Source organism: Bufo bufo, chromosome 10, assembly GCF_905171765.1.
Source record: "Bufo bufo chromosome 10, aBufBuf1.1, whole genome shotgun sequence".
NCBI lineage: Eukaryota > Metazoa > Chordata > Amphibia > Anura > Bufonidae > Bufo > Bufo bufo.
The window spans coordinates 50,221,444-50,243,246 of record NC_053398.1 but is presented as its reverse complement, the minus strand read 5'-3'; the positions used below and the strand labels follow the sequence as shown (position 1 = coordinate 50,243,246).

Here is a 21,803-nt window from a genome sequence, read left to right as displayed (position 1 = left end):
CGCTGATGGGCATAGTGAGTTCATGGAACTTTTTATTTTTTGTCACAAGTTAGTGGAATATGAGACTTTGTATGAAAAAAAAAAAAAAAAAATAAGCATTTTCCACTAACTTGTGACAAAAAATAAAAAATTCTAGGAACTCGCCATGCCCCTCACGGAATACCTTGGGGTGTCTTCTTTCCAAAATGGGGTCACTTGTGGGGTAGTTATACTGCCCTGGCATTTTCCAGGGGCCCTAATGTGTGGTAAGTAGGTAAATGACCTGTGAAATCCTAAAGGTGCTCTTTGGAATATGGGCCCCTTTGCCCACCTAGGCTGCAAAAAAGTGTCACACATGTGGTATCGTCGTATTCAGGAGAAGTTGGGGAATGTGTTTTGGGGTGTCATTTTACATATACCCATGCTGGGTGAGAGAAATATCTTGGCAAAAGACAACTTTTCCCATTTTTTTATACAAAGTTGGCATTTGACCAAGATATTTATCTCACCCAGCATGGGTATATGTAAAATGACACCCCAAAACACATTCCCCAACTTCTCCTGAGTACGGCGATACCAGATGTGTGACACTTTTTTGCAGCCTAGATGCGCAAAGGTGCCCAAATTCCTTTTAGGAGGGCATTTTTAGACATTTGGATACCAGACTTCTTCTCACGCTTTGGGGCCCCTAGAATGCCAGGGCAGTATAAATACCCCACATGTGACCCCATTTTGGAAAGAAGACACCCCAAGGTATTCAATGAGGGGCATGGCGAGTTCATAGAAATTTATTTTTTTTGGCACAAGTTAGCGGAAATTGATATTTTTAATTTTTTTCTCACAAAGTCTCCCGTTCCGCTAACTTGGGACAAAAATTTCAATCTTTCATGGACTCAATATGCCCCTCACGGAATACCTGGGGGTGTCTTCTTTCCGAAATGGGGTCACATGTGGGGTATTTATACTGCCCTGGCATTCTAGGGGCCCTAAAGCGTGAGAAGAAGTCTGGAATATAAATGTCTAAAAAATTTTACGCATTTGGATTCCGTGAGGGGTATGGTGAGTTCATGTGAGATTTTATTTTTTGACACAAGTTAGTGGAATATGAGACTTTGTAAGAAAAAAATAAATAAATTCCGCTAACTTGGGCCAAAAAAATATCTGAATGGAGCCTTACAGAGGGGTGATCAATGACAGGGGGGTGATCAATGACAGGGGGGTTGATCAATGACAGGGGGGTTGATCAATGACAGGGGGGTGATCAGGGAGTCTATATGGGGTGATCACCACAGTCATTGATCATGCCCCTGTAAGGCTTCATTCAGACGTCCGGATGCGTTTTGCGGATCCGATCCATCTATCAGTGGATCCGTAAAAATCATGCGGATGTCTGAATGGAGCTTTACAGGGGGGTAATCAATGACAGGGGGGTAATCAATGACAGGGGGGTGATCAGGGAGTCTATATGGGGTGATCACCACAGTCATTGATCACGCCCCTGTAAGGCTTCATTTAGACGTCCGGATGCGTTTTGCGGATCCGATCCATCTATCAGTGCATCCGTAAAAATAATGCGGACATCTGAATGGAGCTTTACAGGGGGGTAATCAGGGAGTCTATATGGGGTGATCACCACAGTCATTGATCATGCCCCTGTAAGGCTTCATTCAGACATTCCTCAACTTCTCCTGAGTACGGGGATACCAGATGTGTGACACTTTTTTGCAGCCTAGGTGGGCAAAGGGGCCCATATTCCAAAGAGCACCTTTCGGATTTCACTCCTCATTTTTTCCTGAATTTGATTTCAAACTCCTTACCACACATTTGGGCCCCTAGAATACCAGGGCAGTATAACTACCCCACAAGTGACCCCATTTTGGAAAGAAGACACCCCAAGGTATTCCGTGAGGGGCATGGCGAGTTCCTAGAATTTTTTATTTTTTGTCACAAGTTAGTGGAAAATGATGATTTTTTTTTTTTTTTTTTTTTTTTTTTCATACAAAGTCTCATATTCCACAAACTTGTGACAAAAAATAAAAACTTCCATGAACTCACTATGCCCATCAGCGAATACCTTGGGGTCTCTTCTTTCCAAAATGGGGTCACTTGTGGGGTAGTTATACTGCCCTGGCATTCTAGGGGCCCATATGTGTGGTAAGTAGGTAAATGACCTGTGAAATCCGAAAGGTGCTCTTTGGAATGTGGGCCCCTTTGCCCACCTAGGCTGCAAAAAAGTGTCACACATCTGGTATCTCTGTATTCAGGAGAAGTTGAGGAATGTGTTTTGGGGTGTCTTTTTACATATACCCATGCTGGGTGAGATAAATATCTTGGTCAAATGCCAACTTTGTATAAAAAAATGGGAAAAGTTGTCTTTTGCCAAGATATTTCTCTCACCCAGCATGGGTATATGTAAAATGACACCCCAAAACACATTCCCCAACTTCTCCCGATTACGGAGATACCAGATGTGTGACACTTTTTTGCAGCCTAGGTGGGCAAAGGGGCCCATATTCAAAAGAGCACCTTTCGGATTTCACAGGTCATTTTTTACAGAATTTGATTTCAAACTCCTTACCACACATTTGGGCCCCTAGAATGCCAGGGCAGTATAACTACCCCACAAGTGACCCCATTTTGGAAAGAAGAGACCCCAAGGTATTCGCTGATGGGCATAGTGAGTTCATGGAACTTTTTATTTTTTGTCACAAGTTAGTGGAATATGAGACTTTGTATGAAAAAAAAAAAAAAAAAATAAGCATTTTCCACTAACTTGTGACAAAAAATAAAAAATTCTAGGAACTCGCCATGCCCCTCACGGAATACCTTGGGGTGTCTTCTTTCCAAAATGGGGTCACTTGTGGGGTAGTTATACTGCCCTGGCATTTTCCAGGGGCCCTAATGTGTGGTAAGTAGGTAAATGACCTGTGAAATCCTAAAGGTGCTCTTTGGAATATGGGCCCCTTTGCCCACCTAGGCTGCAAAAAAGTGTCACACATGTGGTATCGTCGTATTCAGGAGAAGTTGGGGAATGTGTTTTGGGGTGTCATTTTACATATACCCATGCTGGGTGAGAGAAATATCTTGGCAAAAGACAACTTTTCCCATTTTTTTATACAAAGTTGGCATTTGACCAAGATATTTATCTCACCCAGCATGGGTATATGTAAAATGACACCCCAAAACACATTCCCCAACTTCTCCTGAGTACGGCGATACCAGATGTGTGACACTTTTTTGCAGCCTAGATGCGCAAAGGTGCCCAAATTCCTTTTAGGAGGGCATTTTTAGACATTTGGATACCAGACTTCTTCTCACGCTTTGGGGCCCCTAGAATGCCAGGGCAGTATAAATACCCCACATGTGACCCCATTTTGGAAAGAAGACACCCCAAGGTATTCAATGAGGGGCATGGCGAGTTCATAGAAATTTATTTTTTTTGGCACAAGTTAGCGGAAATTGATATTTTAAATTTTTTTCTCACAAAGTCTCCCGTTCCGCTAACTTGGGACAAAAATTTCAATCTTTCATGGACTCAATATGCCCCTCACGGAATACCTGGGGGTGTCTTCTTTCCGAAATGGGGTCACATGTGGGGTATTTATACTGCCCTGGCATTCTAGGGGCCCTAAAGCGTGAGAAGAAGTCTGGAATATAAATGTCTAAAAAATTTTACGCATTTGGATTCCGTGAGGGGTATGGTGAGTTCATGTGAGATTTTATTTTTTGACACAAGTTAGTGGAATATGAGACTTTGTAAGAAAAAAATAAATAAATTCCGCTAACTTGGGCCAAAAAAATATCTGAATGGAGCCTTACAGAGGGGTGATCAATGACAGGGGGGTGATCAATGACAGGGGGGTTGATCAATGACAGGGGGGTTGATCAATGACAGGGGGGTGATCAGGGAGTCTATATGGGGTGATCACCACAGTCATTGATCATGCCCCTGTAAGGCTTCATTCAGACGTCCGGATGCGTTTTGCGGATCCGATCCATCTATCAGTGGATCCGTAAAAATCATGCGGATGTCTGAATGGAGCTTTACAGGGGGGTAATCAATGACAGGGGGGTAATCAATGACAGGGGGGTGATCAGGGAGTCTATATGGGGTGATCACCACAGTCATTGATCACGCCCCTGTAAGGCTTCATTTAGACGTCCGGATGCGTTTTGCGGATCCGATCCATCTATCAGTGCATCCGTAAAAATCATGCGGACATCTGAATGGAGCTTTACAGGGGGGTAATCAGGGAGTCTATATGGGGTGATCACCACAGTCATTGATCATGCCCCTGTAAGGCTTCATTCAGACGTCCGGATGCGTTTTGCGGATCGGATCCATCTATCAGTGCATCCGTAAAAATCATGCGGACATCTGAATGGAGCTTTACAGGGGGGTGATCAGGGAGTCTATATGGGGTGATCACCACAGTCATTGATCATGCCCCTGTAAGGCTTCATTCAGACGTCCGGATGCGTTTTGCGGATCGGATCCATCTATCAGTGCATCCGTAAAAATCATGCGGACATCTGAATGGAGCTTTACAGGGGGGTGATCAGGGAGTCTATATGGGGTGATCACCACAGTCATTGATCATGCCCCTGTAAGGCTTCATTCAGACGTCCGGATGCGTTTTGCGGATCGGATCCATCTATCAGTGCATCCGTAAAAATCATGCGGACATCTGAATGGAGCTTTACAGGGGGGTGATCAGGGAGTCTATATGGGGTGATCACCACAGTCATTGATCACGCCCCTGTAAGGCTTCATTCAGACGTCCGGATGCGTTTTGCGGATCCGATCCATCTATCAGTGGATCCGTAAAAATCATGCGGACGTCTGAATGGAGCTTTACAGGGGGTTGATCAATGACAGGGGTGTAATCAATGACAGGGGGGGTGATCAGGGAGTCTATATGGGGTGATAACCACAGTCATTGATCACGCCCCTGTAAGGCTTCATTCAGACGTCCGGATGCGTTTTGCGGATCCGATCCATCTATCAGTGGATCCGTAAAAATCATGCGGACATCTGAATGGAGCTTTACAGGGGGGTAATCAATGACAGGGGGGTGATCAATGACAGGGGGGTGATCAGGGAGTCTATATGGGGTGATCAGGGGTGATCAGGGGCTAATAAGGGGTTAATAAGTGACGGGGGGGGGGGGTGTAGTGTAGTGTAGTGGTGCTTGGTGGGACTTTACTGAGCTACCTGTGTCCTCTGGTGGTCGATCCAAACAAATGGGACCACCAGAGGACCAGGTAGCAGGTATATTAGACGCTGTTATCAAAACAGCGTCTAATATACCTGTTAGGGGTTAAAAAAAACACATCTCCAGCCTGCCAGCGAACGATCGCCGCTGGCAGGCTGGAGATCAACTCTCTTACCTTCCGTTCCTGTGAGCGCGCGCGCCTGTGTGCGCGCGTTCACAGGAAATCTCGGCCATCGCGAGATGACGCATATATGCGTGACTGTGCGCAGGGCTGCCACCTCCGGAACGCGATCCTGCGTTAGGCGGTCCGGAGGTGGTTAACTTGACCAGGTGGTCTATATATCACACCTACACGAGTTACTGCATGGTTAGCAAACTGCAACGTAACCCAAACTGACTCTATGTTGGCCTCACCAACTTGTATTAGGTTAGATTTAATGCTATCTTTCACATACAGGGCCACTCCTCCTCCTTTCTTGCCTTCTCTGTCTCTTCTGTATAAAGAGTACCCTGGTATGGTTATGTCCCAGTCATTTCTTTCATTAAACCATGTCTCCGTAACAGCCACTAAATCTACATTCTCAGATGCCATTATTGACCCAAGTTCATTGATTTTTTTACCTAAACTGCGAGCATTTGTAGACAGGACTCTGAGCTTATCATTTCTTAACCTCTGTGCTTCTGACCTGTTCTGGCATTGTTTCGGGGGGCAATTGGACTCTTTTATTTTCACTCTTTTGCCCCCCCTTCCTAGTTTAAATACTCTTTCGCAAATTCTTGGAGTTGTTCACTAAGTACATTTGTTCCTTTGAGAGAAAGATGCAAACCATCTTTTTTGTACAGTTCCTTTCTATTCCAAGTAGAGCTATCATGAGAAACAAAGCCAAATCCTTGCTCTTGACACCATTTACCAAGCCATATGTTGAACTCCTTTATGCGCCTCTGCCTATCATTCTGAACATTATGCACAGGCAGAACTTCAGAAAATGAAATGGTGGATGCAAAATCCTGTACGTCATTACCAAGTGTGATAAAAGATTTTTTCACCTCTGACACTTCATTGCAAGCCAGGTCATTTGTCCCTAGATGGACAAGAACATCCACGTCCCCTTCCTGCTTTGCTTGCTTAACAATATTAATAATACGTCTTCTATCTCTTCTAGCAGTAGCCCCAGGGAGACATCTCACAAAACCAGCCCATTTACCATGTGCTTTTAATCAGATCGCTTGTACAGCTGTATTCTACCCAGCCCATACTGCAGGCTCACAGCCTGGGAGAGGCATGCGTAGGATGCAGCTTGGTACTACTTTGCCCAGATTGTAGGCTGTAAGCCCAGGAGAGGCATGTTAGAGTAGGACCCATCTGATTAGAAGCGACCTTGACGACCGGTAGATGGGCTCGAAATATTTTTGATCAATTATATTCGCAAAGAGCTTCTAGCTGCATTTGCAGTAAGTATGACCGCCAAGCATTTATTCTTTCAGTGTTTGCTTATATCTTTGTGCAATTGACCAGCAGAGTGCTGTTACCTGTAGTTCTTCTAATCTCTATTAACATATAGAGTTCAAAATAGGGTCAGTGGCCATAGCTATGTAACACGGGTTCGTTAATGACTGTGACGCAAGCCACAAACCCAAGTTCAGATTTTGAAACATTAATGTATGCGCAGAAACTAATTATAACAGTGCAGGCAAGAGACTAAACAAGTCTCACGTTACTAGTGGAGATAAGAAGATTGCCTCAGCGGAGCCCATACATTTTAATGCTTTACAGAGAGCATGAGGGGGGGCCATGAGGGTCCACTTTGAAGCATTAATTGCCACCCAGCAGGAGAGCCATAGGATATGGCGAATAGCCACTAACAGGGCTCACGAGCGAACCATCAGCCTGGCCGCGTCCAAAGAGGTTTCACAAATATATGCACTGGCATGCGAGAGCTGCAGGGCCACATCTGCAAGTTCCCCCGAGTCGAGACCCTGGAGTAAATTACTTACCCACTCCCCCATGTAGAGGCAAATACCAGCTGCAGCGCTGTGCCCACTGCTTCAAAGGCAGATTTTGCAAAAGCTTCCAAGCTTCTCATCTTTGATATCAGAAAAAGAAGCCCCATCCGCCATTGGCAAGGTAGTATGTTTAGCCAAGTGGGAAACTGACAGGTCCACTATAGGTGAGGACGACCATTTCTTAGTCAAATCCTCCGGAAAAGGATAAAGGGACATTCAAGCATTTTGGCAAGGTAAAACGTCTATCAGGGAAATTCCACTCCTTGGAGAGGGAGGAATCAAACTCCTGGTGGTTGGGGAAACACTTGTGCGAGCAACGTAACCTTCTAAAAAGGAAAAACCCGAGCTGGCAGATGAAGGTGCAGGGTCCTCAACCTGCAACGTCTCAATAACCGCCGTTATAAGATTGTCCACCATGGAGGATAGTTTGGACGGCTGACCCTCCGGTGAGACAACATCCTCATCTGACCCTCTCTCCTCAGAACATGCCTCTTCCACTGAGGACACGTCGGAGTGAGACTCTCTAGTAGGAGGAGGAGGAGGAGCGGCCGAGGAAACGGGAGACACAGACACCCTTTAGGGGGAGGATGTTCTGGCCCGTTTTGTGGGACGGCCGATGGGCACGTGCCCCATGATCTCCAGAGTCGGACCGGTCAGAGGACTGCCCTGCCGACAAACGCCCCAATATTTCCACAATGGCCCTGTTGGTATTGGAGACATCCTGTACCACCCTAGACAGTTCCGGTTCTTCCATAGGCTGGGCAGCAGGAAGCAATGGGTCCGGGACAGAGTCACTTGATGGCGGCACAGAACACGCAAAGCAGAGTTTGACTGAGGGGATGGAAATTTTGCGCGACATGACGCACAAACAAAATCATGCACCAAAGGGACCGCCTGCTTCGGGACCTGGGTTCAGACATAATGACAGGCCTGGCACCCCAATGAGGAAAAGGGGAAGGTTAGGCCCTGTAAGGAGGGACAAACAACATTTACCCAGCCTGTGTCCCTCCAAGCAGCAAGCCAGTCCATCAGCGTCCCACTAGGTGCTTTGAATCCAAAAGTGGGCGGAGCCCACTCTCCCTCTGCTTCAGCTGAGCAAGGAAATTCCCAAGCCCTGCCCCCAAAATAACGCTGGCCAGCCCTCCACCTTGAGACCCGCAAACCCCCCCCCCCTCCCACTCGCCGGAACACCTGCCGCATCCCCTGGCCGAATCAAGACGGTGGCCGGGGAAAAATGCGCCGCGCGGGGGGTTAGTGTGGTCGGGGGGAGGCAGGCTGCACAAAAGCCAGGGCCTCAATTAATTATGGCCCCATCGGCCTCGGAACCCTGCTGAACCTGGAAGCGGAGCTCAGAGGACGCGCTGCGGCATGCGGCCATACAGCAGGAGCAGCCCTCTGAGCCCTGCACGCTGGCCCTGGAAACCAGATGCCCCCAGGTGCCATTTGAACATTTAAAGGGCTCTCATTGCCAAATAACACGAACCTGCCCCCAGGAGGGACCAGCCCCATGGGTACCATAACAAGTGGGGAGGAGAGGGTACTGGAAGGGGGGCCTCTCTTGGTGAGGGACGCTACACCGGAACAGAGTGGACTGCTGTGGTGATCCGCACACTGGTGGGATACAGAGGTTTTTACAGGAACCTCTGGTCCTCCTTTTCTTCTGGAGTACGGAAAGGAGAAGGGGGTTTGGGTGACCCCCCTGGTCTCCCATCTCCTGAATGGAAGTGCAGGCAGTTTTACAGACTGCCTCAAACTTCCGCTAGAAAAAAACAAAAAACAAAAAACCAGCAGGCCTCCTACAGACTCAAAGCTAAAACTGATTGAGCTTAGTCACTGTAGGAAGGGTATAGCTGAAGAAGGAGGAGCTTACACTTTGTGTGCTTAGTGTCCGCCTCCTAGCGGCAACAACTACACCCATGGTCAAGCCTGTATCCCCCAATGAGACGGATGGGAAAGTATGAATACTTTTTCAAGGCACTGTATATAAAAGGAACCTTGATAAAAACCGAATAAGGAAAATGCTAGATTTGTTTTTCTTGCAATCATAATAATCTAAAATGAAGTAAACCATACAACCTATGAATGCAAATAATTTAGTACTTGCAAGTAGAGGTAATATATTGTCTAAATGAAATTCCCTGATATGGTCACTAGAGGGCATATCAGAATCCTGGGAAAAAGAAAGATCACATTTGTCGCAATATGAAGAAAAAAAAATTATAAACGATACTAATAATTTATTTAATAATATTTTTAGTATTATTAAAAGGTATTTCCTAATTGTTGTTTAACCTATTTCTTAAGAGATTGTTTCCATTACTTAATTGAGATAGATTGATAGTACAAAGTTTATAGATCCAGAATACTTCACTCCGTTTTAGGGCCTCAAATCTTATATACTTTTTCTCTTCTTTTATCTAAGGTAGAAACTGTTCATTGAGATATAATAAATATTGCAACAAATGTAATATTTCTTCTCCTCCTATTTCCCAGGACTCTGGGGGGGTCCAACCACTGGTCAAGTGCTGTATTGCCATCTCCAGCAGTCTTATAGAATATTAATGAAGTGGCAGGGCACATGGTTGGCCTGCAGCTCCATCAGGATGGGAACATGAGAACCCCGTCACCGATCAGTTAGTTATCCTCTATCCTGTGGATAGGAAATAATTTTCATAGTTGGCAAAATCCCATTAGAGAGCTTTCAAAATTGCTTGTTCAGTATGGACTCACAGCTTTAGAAACAGTAAAAAGTTACTGACTTGCATAGCATTTGTTCCATACACAACACAGAATAAAATTACATCTTTACTTATCACAGCCCCCTTTACCGTCTTCTCTGATGCCTTTTTACTAGCACTCTGGCCCCAGTCTGTGTCCCAGTCCTCACTCTCTGGCTGTACTTTTTTCTGTTCTGAATCCTAAAAAAAAAAAGTTTTAACAATTTCAAGGTGGGTCAATAATCGCACTGAATATCATCATACATCCAAAATGTATATGGTTGAGTACATCACAAAGCATGCCAAATCTAGAATATCACAGGTCACTGTTTTACCTCAAGACTTCCCCAGTCTTCTTCATCCCACCGGTCTAATGGATTGTCATCAGCCTCATTTACATCTTCTTCTGCTTCATATTGGGATGTTAGGGATAAGGCAGAGGTGGGTACAGGCGCCGTGGCAGTATCTAGAGGGAAAATAAATGGCCTATACTTTTATTATGATTTCCTAAAAAAATCAAACACTCACTGCTGGGGCAATTTATTACTTTTTCACCACAAGGACAAAAATGGATTTGTGTACTTACCTCAGAATCCTCTTCTTGTTGGATTCATTGAAGGACACAGCACCATGGGTATAGGCCATGCATTTTCCAAAAAGCCTGCCCTGATAAAGGGAAGGCCTCATCGGCGAGGGTCTGACCAGTGGGGCTCTTGCCAATCACAAAAACAGGGACCTCTGTTCCCCCATTTGAATGGAGAAGCAGACTTGAATGCCTGCTACTGTTCCATTCAGCTTTATGGAGCTGTTAGAAATAGCTGGCAGTCCCATTGATCAACCTTTACCAATCCCATACAGCGGAATAGAGCAGTGAACAAGCATGCATGTCTGCTGCTCTATTCAAACAGAAATTCTTGTACCAGCGGGGGCTCTGAAAGTCAGACTCCCGACAATAAAACACTTAAAGAAGACCTGTCACCATGAAATACAGCGCAATCTGCAGGCAGCATGTTATAGAGCAGGATTAGCTGAGCAAATTGATATAGTTTGATATAATTTGGGGGAAAAGATTCAATAAAACTTGTATTTGTACATTTAAATCTCTGCTATTTCTGACTTCATTGTTTATGTGGGAGGTGTTATCAGTGATTGCTAGCATTCTCTGTGTAATTCTGTATACAAAGATAGCTAGTCACTGATAACACCTCCCTGTGTACAACTTTTAGTGACTGACATCTATCTCTGTATACATACTAACACAGACAATATCAATCATTAATAACATCTCCTCTGTGTACAACTGAAGTCAGAAATAGCATAGATATAAATGTTCAAATTACAAGCTTTAGGCCCCTTTCACATGAGCGAGGATTCCACGCAGGTGCAATGCGTGATGCGAACGCATTGCGCCTGCACGGAATCCGGACGCATTTATTTCAATGGGTCTGTGTACATGTGCGTTGGTTTGGCGAAAGGCCCAAATCAAGGAATGTCACTGAAAAGAGCTCCTTGGAATATCAGAGTGTGGGATCATTTGTTTGCCAAGACTCTCCATGGTGGGAGGAAAGAGGATCAGGGTGAGGATTCTGTTGACCAGACTATTGGCTACTGAGACTGGACTTTGTGGAAGACAGGGTGGTACTTAACCGACTGGAAGCATTATCTGCTGCAATCCAATCGACCACCTGGTCGCACTGGTGTGACTTCGAGAGTGGTGTCCTGCGCCGCCCTGCGAACTGGGACATGAAGCTAGGTATCATGGATAAGTGCGTTTCTTGTGCTCTGGCACAGTTTCACCACGGCCTCTCAGTGCACCATCAGCAGCACGGCCACTTCCCCGTCCCTTACTGCTCGCCTTGAGCATATTAAATGGTATACAGGGGATATAAAAAGTCTACACACCCCTGTTAAAATGTCAGGTTTCTGTGATGTAAAAAAAAAAAAAATGAGAAAGATAAATAATTTCAGAACTTTTTCCACCTTTAATGTTACCTATAAACTGTACCACTCAATTGAAAAACAAACTGAAATCTTTTAGGTGGAGGGAAGAAAACAACAAAAAACTAAAATAATGTGGTTCCATAAGTGTGCACACCCTCTTATAACTGGGGATGTAGCTGTGTTCAGAATTAAGCAATCACATTCAAAATCATGTTAAATAGGAGTCAGCATACACCTGCCATCATTTAAAGTGCCTCTGATTAACCCCAAATAAAGTTCAGCTGCTCTAGTTGGTCTTTCCTGAAATTTTCTTAGTCGCATCCAACAGCAAAAGCCATGGTCCACAGAGAGCTTCCAAAGCATCAGAGGGATCTCATTGTTAAACGGTATCAGTCAGGAGAAGGGTACAAAAGAATTTCCAAGGCATTAGATATATCATGGAACACAGTGAAGACAGTCATCAAGTGGAGAAAATATGGCACAACAGTGACATTACCAAGAACTGGACGTCCCTCCAAAATTGATGAAAAGACGAGAAGAAAACTGGTCTGGGAGGCTACCAAGAGGCCTACAGCAACATTAAAGGAGCTGCAGGAATATCTGGCAAGTGCTGGCTGTGTGGTACATGTGACAACAATCTCCCATATTCTTCATATGTCTGGGCTATGGGGTAGAGTGGCAAGACGAAAGCCTTTTCTTACGAAGAAAAACATCCAAGCCAGGCTACATTTTGCAAAAACACATCTGAAGTCTCCCAAAAGCATGTGGGAAAAGGGGTTATGGTCTGATGAAACCAAGGTTGAACTTTTTGGCCATAATTCCAAAAGATATGTTTGGCGCAAAAACAACACTGCACATCACTAAAAGAACACCATCCCCACAGTGAAGCATGGTGGTGGCAGCATCATGCCAAGGGGCTGTTTTTCTTCAGCTGGAACTGGGGCCTTAGTTAAGCTAGAGGGAATTCTGAACAGTTCCAAATACCAGTCAATATTGGCACAAAACCTTCAGGCTTCTGCTAGAAAGCTGAACATGAAGAGGAACTGCATCTCTCAGCATGACAACAACCCAAAGCATACATCCAAATCAACAAAGGAATGGCTTCACCAGAAGAAGATTAAAGTTTTGGAATGGCCCAGCCAGAGCCCAGACCTGAATCCGATTGAAAATCTGTGGGGTGATCTGAAGAGGGCTGTGCACAGGAGATGCCCTCGCAATCTGACAGATTTGGAGTGTTTTTGCAAAGAAGAGTGGGCAAATCTTGCCAAGTCAAAATGTGCCATACTCATACCCAAAAATACTGAGTGCTGTAATAAAATCAAAAGGTGCTTCAACAAAGTATTAGTTTAAGGGTGTGCACACTTATGCAACCATATTATTTTATTTTTTTCTTCCCTCCACCTAAAAGATTTCAGTTTGTTTTTCAATTGAGTTGAAAAGTTTATAGGTCACATTAAAGGTGGAAAAAGTTCTGAAATGATTGATCTTTGTCTCATTTTTTTACATCACAGAAACCTGACATTTTAACATTTTATATCCACTGTATATGCTTGCAAGTATGTCACACGTACAGGTTTTGTAAGTGTATGCGCAAATAAATTAGACTGAATGTCACAGATATTTATGTAGCACAGATAATGTCGCGGTCACCAGCGGGGAAAATTTTTTTACTGAACGTCACAGATATTTAGGATGCGCAAACATTATACAGGAGATGTAGCGTAGGTAATGTCGCTGTCACCAGCAGCAAAAAAATTACACTGAATGGCACAGATATTTAGGATGCGTAAACGTTATACAGGAGATGTAGCGCAGGTAATGTCGCTGTCACCAGTGGCCAAACAATTGCGCTGAATGTCAAGGATATTTAGGATGAGCTAATGTAACACAAAAGATGTAGCAAAGGTTGTGTCACTGTCAGCAGCGGCCAAACAATTGCACGCAATTTAGCGCAGGTTGCACTAATAATATACACTGCTCAAAAAAATAAAGGGAACACAAAAATAACACATCCTAGATCTGAATTAATTAAATATTCTTCTGAAATACTTTGTTCTTTACATAGTTGAATGTGCCGACAACAAAATTACACAAAAATAAAAAAAATGGAAAATAAATTTTCAACCCATGGAGGTCTGGATTTGGAGTCACCCTCAAAATTAAAGTGGAAAAAAACACTACAGGCTGATCCAACTTTGATGTAATGTCCTTAAAACAAGTCAAAATGAGGCTCAGTAGTGTGTGTGGCCTCCACGTGCCTGTATGACCTCCCTAAAACGCCTGTGCATGCTCCTGATGAGGTGGCGGACGGTCTCCTGAGGGATCTCCTCCCAGACGTGGACTAAAGCATCTGCCAACTCCTGGACAGTCTGTGGTGCAACGTGACGTTGGTGGATAGAGCGAGACATGATGTCCCAGATGTGCTCAATTGGATTCAGGTCTGGGGAACGGGCGGGCCAGTCCATAGCATCAATGCCTTCGTCTTGCAGGAACTGCTGACACACTCCAGCCACATGGGGTCTAGCATTGTCTTGCATTAGGAGGAACCCAGGGCCAACAGCACCAGCATATGGTCTCACAAGGGGTCTGAGGATCTCATCTTGGTACCTAATGGCAGTCAGGCTACCTCTGGCAAGCACATGGAGGGCTGTGCGGCCCTCCAAAGAAATGCCACCCAACACCATTACTGACCCAATGCCAAACCGGTCATGCTGGAGGATGTTGCAGGCAGCAGAACGTTCTCCACGGCGTCTCAAGACTCTGTCACGTCTGTCACATCTGCTCAGTGTGAACCTGCTTTCATCTGTGAAGAGCACAGGGCGTCAGTGGCGAATTTGCCAATCTTGGTGTTCTCTGGCAAATGCCAAACGTCCTGCACAGTGTTGGGCTGTAAGCACAACCCCCACCTGTGGACGTCGGGCCCTCATATCACCCTCATGGAGTCTGTTTCTGACCGTTTGAGCAGACACATGCACATTTGTGGCCTGCTAGAGGTCATATTGCAGGGCTCTGGCAGTGCTCCTCCTGTTCCTCCTTGCACAAAGGTGGAGGTAGCGGTCCTGCTGCTGGGTTGTTGCCCTCCTACGGCCTCCTCCATGTCTCCTGATGTACTGGCCTGTCTCCTGGTAGCGCCTCCATGCTCTGGACACTACGCTGACAGACACAGCAAACCTTCTTGCCACAGCTCGCATTGATGTGCCATCCTGGATAAGCTGCACTACCTGAGCCACTTGTGTGGGTTGTAGACTCCGTTTCATGCTACCACTAGAGTGAAAGCACCGCCAGCATTCAAAAGTGACCAAATCATCAGCCAGGAAGCATAGGAACTGAGAAGTGGTCTGTGATCACCACCTGCAGAACCACTCCTTTATTGGGGGTGTCTTGCTAATTGCCTATAATTTCCACCTGTTGTCTATCCCATTTGCACAACAGCATGTGAAATTGATTGTCACTCAGTGTTGCTTCCTAAGTGGACAGTTTGATTTCACAGAAGTGTGATTGACTTGGAGTTACATTGTGTTGTTTAAGTGTTCCCTTTATTTTTTTGAGCAGTGTATATTGCAGCCAGATAAAATAGTCCTTAAAAGGGCTTTTGTGTCTCTATCACCTTTCAACACTAAACAATTCCTGTCCATACACTATATGTACCTTCTGTTCTCCAGCTCTCCCTGACTAAGACTGAGCTGTACCACGTGTCATCGGGTGCTATATAGCGTTCCAGCCAGCCAATCACTGTAATGCCAGTAACCAACATGGCTATGGCATTACAGTGAGGGCCACTACTAAACGTGCGGGGAGGAGACTCTAGCATCACGCTCGAGTACATGCAGTGTTCGAGTGAAAATGTTGTTCGGCTGAGCATGCTAGCCCAACACTACCTCTAATACTTTTTGAATATCTGAGTATCACATAATACCACCAATACTATTAAAGTGCACTTTCAAAATAATTGATGACTTCAAAAGGTAAAGTAATACCATACAGAGTGGCAGAATTTTAGAACCGACTTACCTGGTTTACTAGCTTCTGCAGGTGCTGCTGTTGTAGGTGCTGAGGTTCCAGCTGCTGATGCAGGTTCCGGTCCCCCTGATGGACTGGTGCGGATGAATTTAGATGTCAAGGATGAGACTCCTGTTACAGCCCAACCAGCCCATCCACCAACAACACTCGGGCTTGTTGATGCTGCATGTACATCTTTTTCTGGGGGAAGAAAAGCAAACAATGACTCTTGTGAAATTATAAAACTAGAGGACACTTATATTAGCAGGTAGAAATGAGGAGAAGTACTCGCAGAGAAGTTTCCAATCACTTTATAGAAAGGGAGAGTTACCGTATTTTTTGCCCCTTAAGTCGCACTTTTCTTCCCCCAAAAGAGGGGGGAAATAGCAGTGCGTCTTATGGGGCGAATGCTGCCATTTTTACATGTATCAGTGGGGAGGGAGGAGGGGCAGGAGGCAACTCGCGGTGGGGCCCGGTGCAGTTACTGTACTATAATACACCCGGCCCCGAAACGCACCAGTATTCAGATGTAAACTGTAGGCAATTGATATGTTAACTGTAGGCAATCCATATTTAAACTACAAGGTAGCGCAATCCGCATACCTTAGTACTCACTATTGAACGCCCGTACTTGCAGGCAGGCTGGGCAGTCACTCACTTCCTAACGGTGCATGCTCCTCCCACTTCATTAATGAAGCAGGCGGAGCTTGCGCCGTGAGGAAGTGTGTGACCGGCCAGCTTGCCTGCAAGTACGGGTGTTCAATAGTGAGTACTAAGGTACGCGGATTGCGCTACCTTGTAGTTTAAATATGGATTGCCTACAGTTAACATATCAATTGCCTACAGTTTACATCTGAATACTGGTGCGTGCGGGGCCCGGTGTATTATAGTACAGTAACTGCAACGGGCCCCACTTGTATTAGGGTCACTATTAACTGTACACAGGGACACTGCAATGGGGATATCTGTGGATAACACAAATATAGCATAAGACGCTATATGTGTCATCCACAGATGCCCCCATAACAGTGCCATCCACAGATGCCCCCATAACAGTGTCATCCACAGATGCCCCATAACAGTTCCATCCACAGATGCCCCCATAACAGTGCCATCCACAGATGCCCCCATAACAGTGTCATCCACAGATGCCCCCATAACAGTGTCATCCACAGATCTCCCCCATACCAGTGGCATCCACAGATCCCCCCCCATACCAGTGGCATCCACAGATCCCCCATTATAGTGTGTCCTCCACAGATCCATAACAGTGCGTCATCCACAGATCCCCCATAATAGTGTCATCCACAGACCACCATTAGTTAGAAACCCACCAAAAGCACACCTTTTGGTTCAAAATAATTTTAATTTAAATTTTCTTCCTCAAAAACCTAGGTGCATCTTATGGGCAGGTGCATCTTATAGGGTGAAAAATACGGTAGGTCGCAAACACACAGAACCTGTTAATGGGGTTTGGGGGTTATAGTAATGAGCAGAATTAAAGGGGTTATTCTGGAAAAGATAATTATGACTTATCCTTAGGATAGGTCATCATTATCACATCAGCGGGGGTTCAATTCCCGACACCTCCACCGATCAGCTGTTTCGGAGCGCTGCTGTGCTCACCGGAGCTCTGGTGAGCGATGCAGGCTCCCAGCAGCTGGATAACGCAGTGCTTGGTATTGCAGCTGAGCACTATTGACTTGAATGGAGTTGAGCTGCAACTAGGCCATGTGACCGATGTACAGTGATGTCACTGGACTAGGAAGAGGCTGCAGCGCTCCAAGTCTCTTCTAACAGCTGAACGGCAGGGGTCCCGAGTGTTGCACCCCTGCAGATCTGATACTGATGATCTATCCTTAGGATAAGTCATAAATATATTTTTCTGGATAACCCCTTTAAGGGGTTAAAGTGGCATTCCCATACATGTGGATGCACCAGTACTGCAGCAGGCATAGTACAACATTGATGGGGCCATGGCTCCTCTGCTCCACTCACAGACTGCACCAGTCAAATATTGCTGGTCTATCGCCAGGAGCAGCGCACAACGTTACATACATATCTCACTTACCAAGCTCAGCTAACTGTGCCGGGTCCTCTGATATGGCCTCCAGTTTATCCAAAAAACTACGAATTGCTTTGAAAGCCTAGAATGAAGGAGTGAACATCTGGAATATAGCCTACTTGTAAATGTGTCTGCACTGGATGCTCCCAATATTAATGACAGCTGATCTCTTGTATTCTACTTACCTGATCCCGGACGCTCTTCTCTGGATCCATCGTCACCCCACATAGTACAGGAAGAATTTTCCCGGCACAGTCGTTCATAGAGTAGAAGTTGTGAGTAGCAGCAAAACCAAGGACGCCGGCAGCACGTGATGGGGAAAACGGATCCTTTGTAGCTCTGCTGAATGCCGATATTAAGACCTTCTGCCGTGTCTGTGAAAATGACAATTACGATTACAGGCTGCTCCCTATTTACACTCGCAATCAGTAAATCATCAGATCCCTTCTGAGTGGATCTTGTGGGGCTATACCAGATTATCCTGTACTATAATCTATTACACCGAACTACAAATATGATTCTAAATTTGCTACCGACATTGTCTGAAAGGTTTCATAATCTGCTATCCCAACACATAGTGGAAACCACACTGGGGGCTGTGATAGGGAGGAGTATTTTAACCCCTTCCCAAGCTACCCCATCGTGGGTTTTTAGTTCCTGCGCGCTGCTGTGCGTGTATGGAGCAGGCTCAGGAGCTGAGCGGGTATCAGCTGTAACCTGCAGCACCATTAGGGATCAGATCCTAGTAGCATCTAAGTGGTTTAAAGAGGGAGTAGCCAGTCACCCCTGTCGGAGCTCCCCACCGCACAGACTAACAATAGCCATTGGGTCTGCCATCTTGTTACACCCATTAGGACCTGCCAGGCATATGACACTGTAATACACAAGTATTTCATTGCATATAAACCCTTTAAAGGGGTTCTCGGGGATTACTATGTTTTCAACAGATAGGCTCATGCAGTTACTTACTTCCTGTACATCTTACTCATGCTTTTTTTCCTTTTCAATTTTGGACTCTCCTGACCCGTTTTCACCATGTAAACAAATCCCTACAATTGGTTTCCATCCTCTTTGAAGCACTTTCTGTTGGAGTATTATCCAACCAAACCCATGATGCACTTCTCCTATCTCTGCCACTAACCATGCCCAGCTAGTTTATATTCAAAGATAAAGACTTCAGCAATACAATCCAAGGCTTTCCTTAGATCATATTAGGTACATGGTCTCCAGTCTATGTGTTTTGAAACAACCTTTTTTTGTTCACCACAGTTGTAAACGGGTAGATTGGAGACCATGTTCCTGTTCTTAATATGATACAAGTAAAACCTTGGATTTTATTGCTGAAGTGATCTATATCTACAGATGTGATATCTCCTCGTCATTACAGGCAGGTTTAGGGCCAGTTCCCACGACCGATTTTGAAATGCACCCTTATAAAATCAGAGAGGTTACACGTGTCTTTTATTCAGCGCGAAAGAAAAGTGTTGAATTCAAAACAAAGCTAAATTTTCAGATTGAGGTTTTCGAAGCAGATCTGTGCCATGGAAAACGCATGGACTTTCATGAAGCAGTTTTTTTCTGCTGCCTATTGATTTCAATGGGAGATTCAGCGCTGATTCTGCTACAAGATAGATCAAGCTGCTTCTTTTTTACACGTGCTTCCCAGTGAAATGAATGGGAGGCTGTTTTGAGGCATTTTTGGAGCCGATTTGAAGCTGATTTTGAGGCAGAAACACTCCAAAATCAGCGCTGAAAAACTCTGTGTGAACTGGCCCTTAGAATGTTATATAACTGCAGTAAAGTGATCTGTACAGACCAAGAAGTCGCACCTATTATTAGTGGCCAGGGAAAAAAACTGCAGGAATGTATGGATTTTGTTTAATTGATAATGACATGGAAAGTTAAAAAAAATCATCAAAAATTCTTTAAAAATATGTTAAACATAAAATCGTGATTTAAGCAATAGGACATTTTCTAATGACAATTCCCTTTAGGCACGCAGCCTAGTTTGGTACTTACAGAGGTTGTCCACAAATATCTAACTAATGCCCGCAGCCTGCTTACGCTACTAAAAGATTCATACTTACCTGCTCCGCTGCAGCCAATAACTGGCTTCAGCGGCAACGTGTCTAAAAGAGACTCATCACCACTAAATCCAGTGGTTGGCTGCAGTGGAGTAGGCGACCATAGCCATGCCATGTAGGAAGCAAACAGGCTGCGTACCAGACGATGGACAGAGCACCTGAAATGCTGACAATTTTGAGATGGAGTTTCACAGTCATCACAAGTGAAACTGTAGTCAGAAAAATATCTGTAGTATCTCAAGTACACACGCTTGATGACTGTTTTGGATAATTCACCTAAAAAATAGGTACACTTTAAATATTAGTATAAATACATCTGACTTGTCTTCTGGGTGAAAGTCTACTCACAGCAGGGTTCAGATAAGAGGCGATCTTGCCCAAACACACAGTTGTATTGCAGCGGATTGGTCCCTGGTCATCTCGTGCCTGCAGTCGCGCAAAATGCTTCATCAGCTCCACATTGAGGTTATTCTCATTTAACTTGGGAGCCAGAAGCAACATGGACTGTAAGGGAAAACAAAGCAGGTCATGTTAATACAATGTACAATGCATAATGCAAAACGGAACATACAACATTGCAGACTTTAAAGTGTAACTGTCATATTTTTTATTTTATTTGCTAGTTTATTTGCTAGGCATGTATACCAGAGTTAGTCTGCCAACCATTGTCAAAAGATCGGTAATTACCTTATAATAACAGCTTTCATTAATGTCCCCTGTCCCTTTCCACTGCTCCCTTAAAAGACAGTTGCTATGGCTTGTCTGTCTCCGGCTAAGGGGCGGTCCTTCACACTGAATGCCTGCATTAGGCTTCAGGGTGAGGAGGCGTGTCTCTCAGTAATCCAATCTGATTGGCTGGCAGGGAGCTGCTGCCTACAGCAAGTGTGTATGGGAAGTGAGGGAAAGCAGTTTTAGCCTCAGAGAACTGGCAGAGGAGCCATCTTGAGAAGGTCCTCATATTGTAAATGCTTAAACAGCCGTAACTAAGGGAAAAACTCAAGGAAAAACAAACAGTGGTATGTGAAGAAACTAAAGATTGCTTTATGCATAATGCTGCTGCAGCAGTACCTTATGCTAAAAAATTTTGATTTTTTTTATGAAAACATGGATGGTTACACTTTAAGAATAATTCATAAAAGACATGAGAAAATGTCCTTTTATCCAGTATTAATAGCACTTCATAAATGCAAATAATTAAATATTCTGGATTAATGGACAGAAAAGGTGCAATTACTTGACACGGTATAGAACCTTCAGGTACACACTCCGAAATACTGGATAATTATACATTTCCTGTCAAAAAAATGTCAGATTCAAGGTACTATACTGTGGCTTGTTGGCCGAAGGCTGCATAGACCATGAGGCATGTCTTTGTTTAGTTTTATAAAATGCAGGAATTTTTATTAACCCTTAGAGGACCCTGCGATTTTCCATTTGTTTTTTATTTTTCGGTAATATTGCATATGAAGTTGGGGGAGCCGAAAAAAAATTACAAACAGGGTGGAATTGGAAAAAAAAGAAATTCTGCCACAGTTTTATTTTTTTTTGTTTGTTTTTTTACCGTGTTCACATTGTGGTAAAATTGACCTATTACCCTTCATTCTCCAGGTCAGTACGATTACAATGATACCACTTTTGTATAGTTTTTCTTGTCTTTTAATACAGAAAAAAATGAAAACATTTTTTTCTTTTTATTGCCATATTCTAACCCCTAAAGCTTTTTTATATTTATGTCAATGGAACCATGTGAGGGCTCTTTCAGTGATGCCATTTTGAAGTGTGTGTGACTTTTTGATCA

The 21,803-nt window shown here is 44.5% G+C and overlaps 1 protein-coding gene across 1 annotated transcript in view; it reads right to left on the bottom strand.

Annotated features, from left to right (window-relative positions):
* SCYL1 (SCY1 like pseudokinase 1) overlaps window positions 1–21,803 on the bottom strand; it is an 82,201-nt gene that overhangs the window by 20,546 nt on the left and 39,852 nt on the right. Inside the window, exons 10-15 of the mRNA XM_040410587.1 lie at window positions 20,354–20,509; window positions 18,107–18,295; window positions 17,928–18,003; window positions 15,869–16,057; window positions 10,252–10,382; window positions 10,028–10,117 (exon numbers count right to left, since the gene is read on the bottom strand). Of these exons, the coding sequence (XP_040266521.1) occupies window positions 10,028–10,117; window positions 10,252–10,382; window positions 15,869–16,057; window positions 17,928–18,003; window positions 18,107–18,295; window positions 20,354–20,509 (831 nt within the window). The remainder of the gene's footprint in view (window positions 1–10,027; window positions 10,118–10,251; window positions 10,383–15,868; window positions 16,058–17,927; window positions 18,004–18,106; window positions 18,296–20,353; window positions 20,510–21,803) is intronic.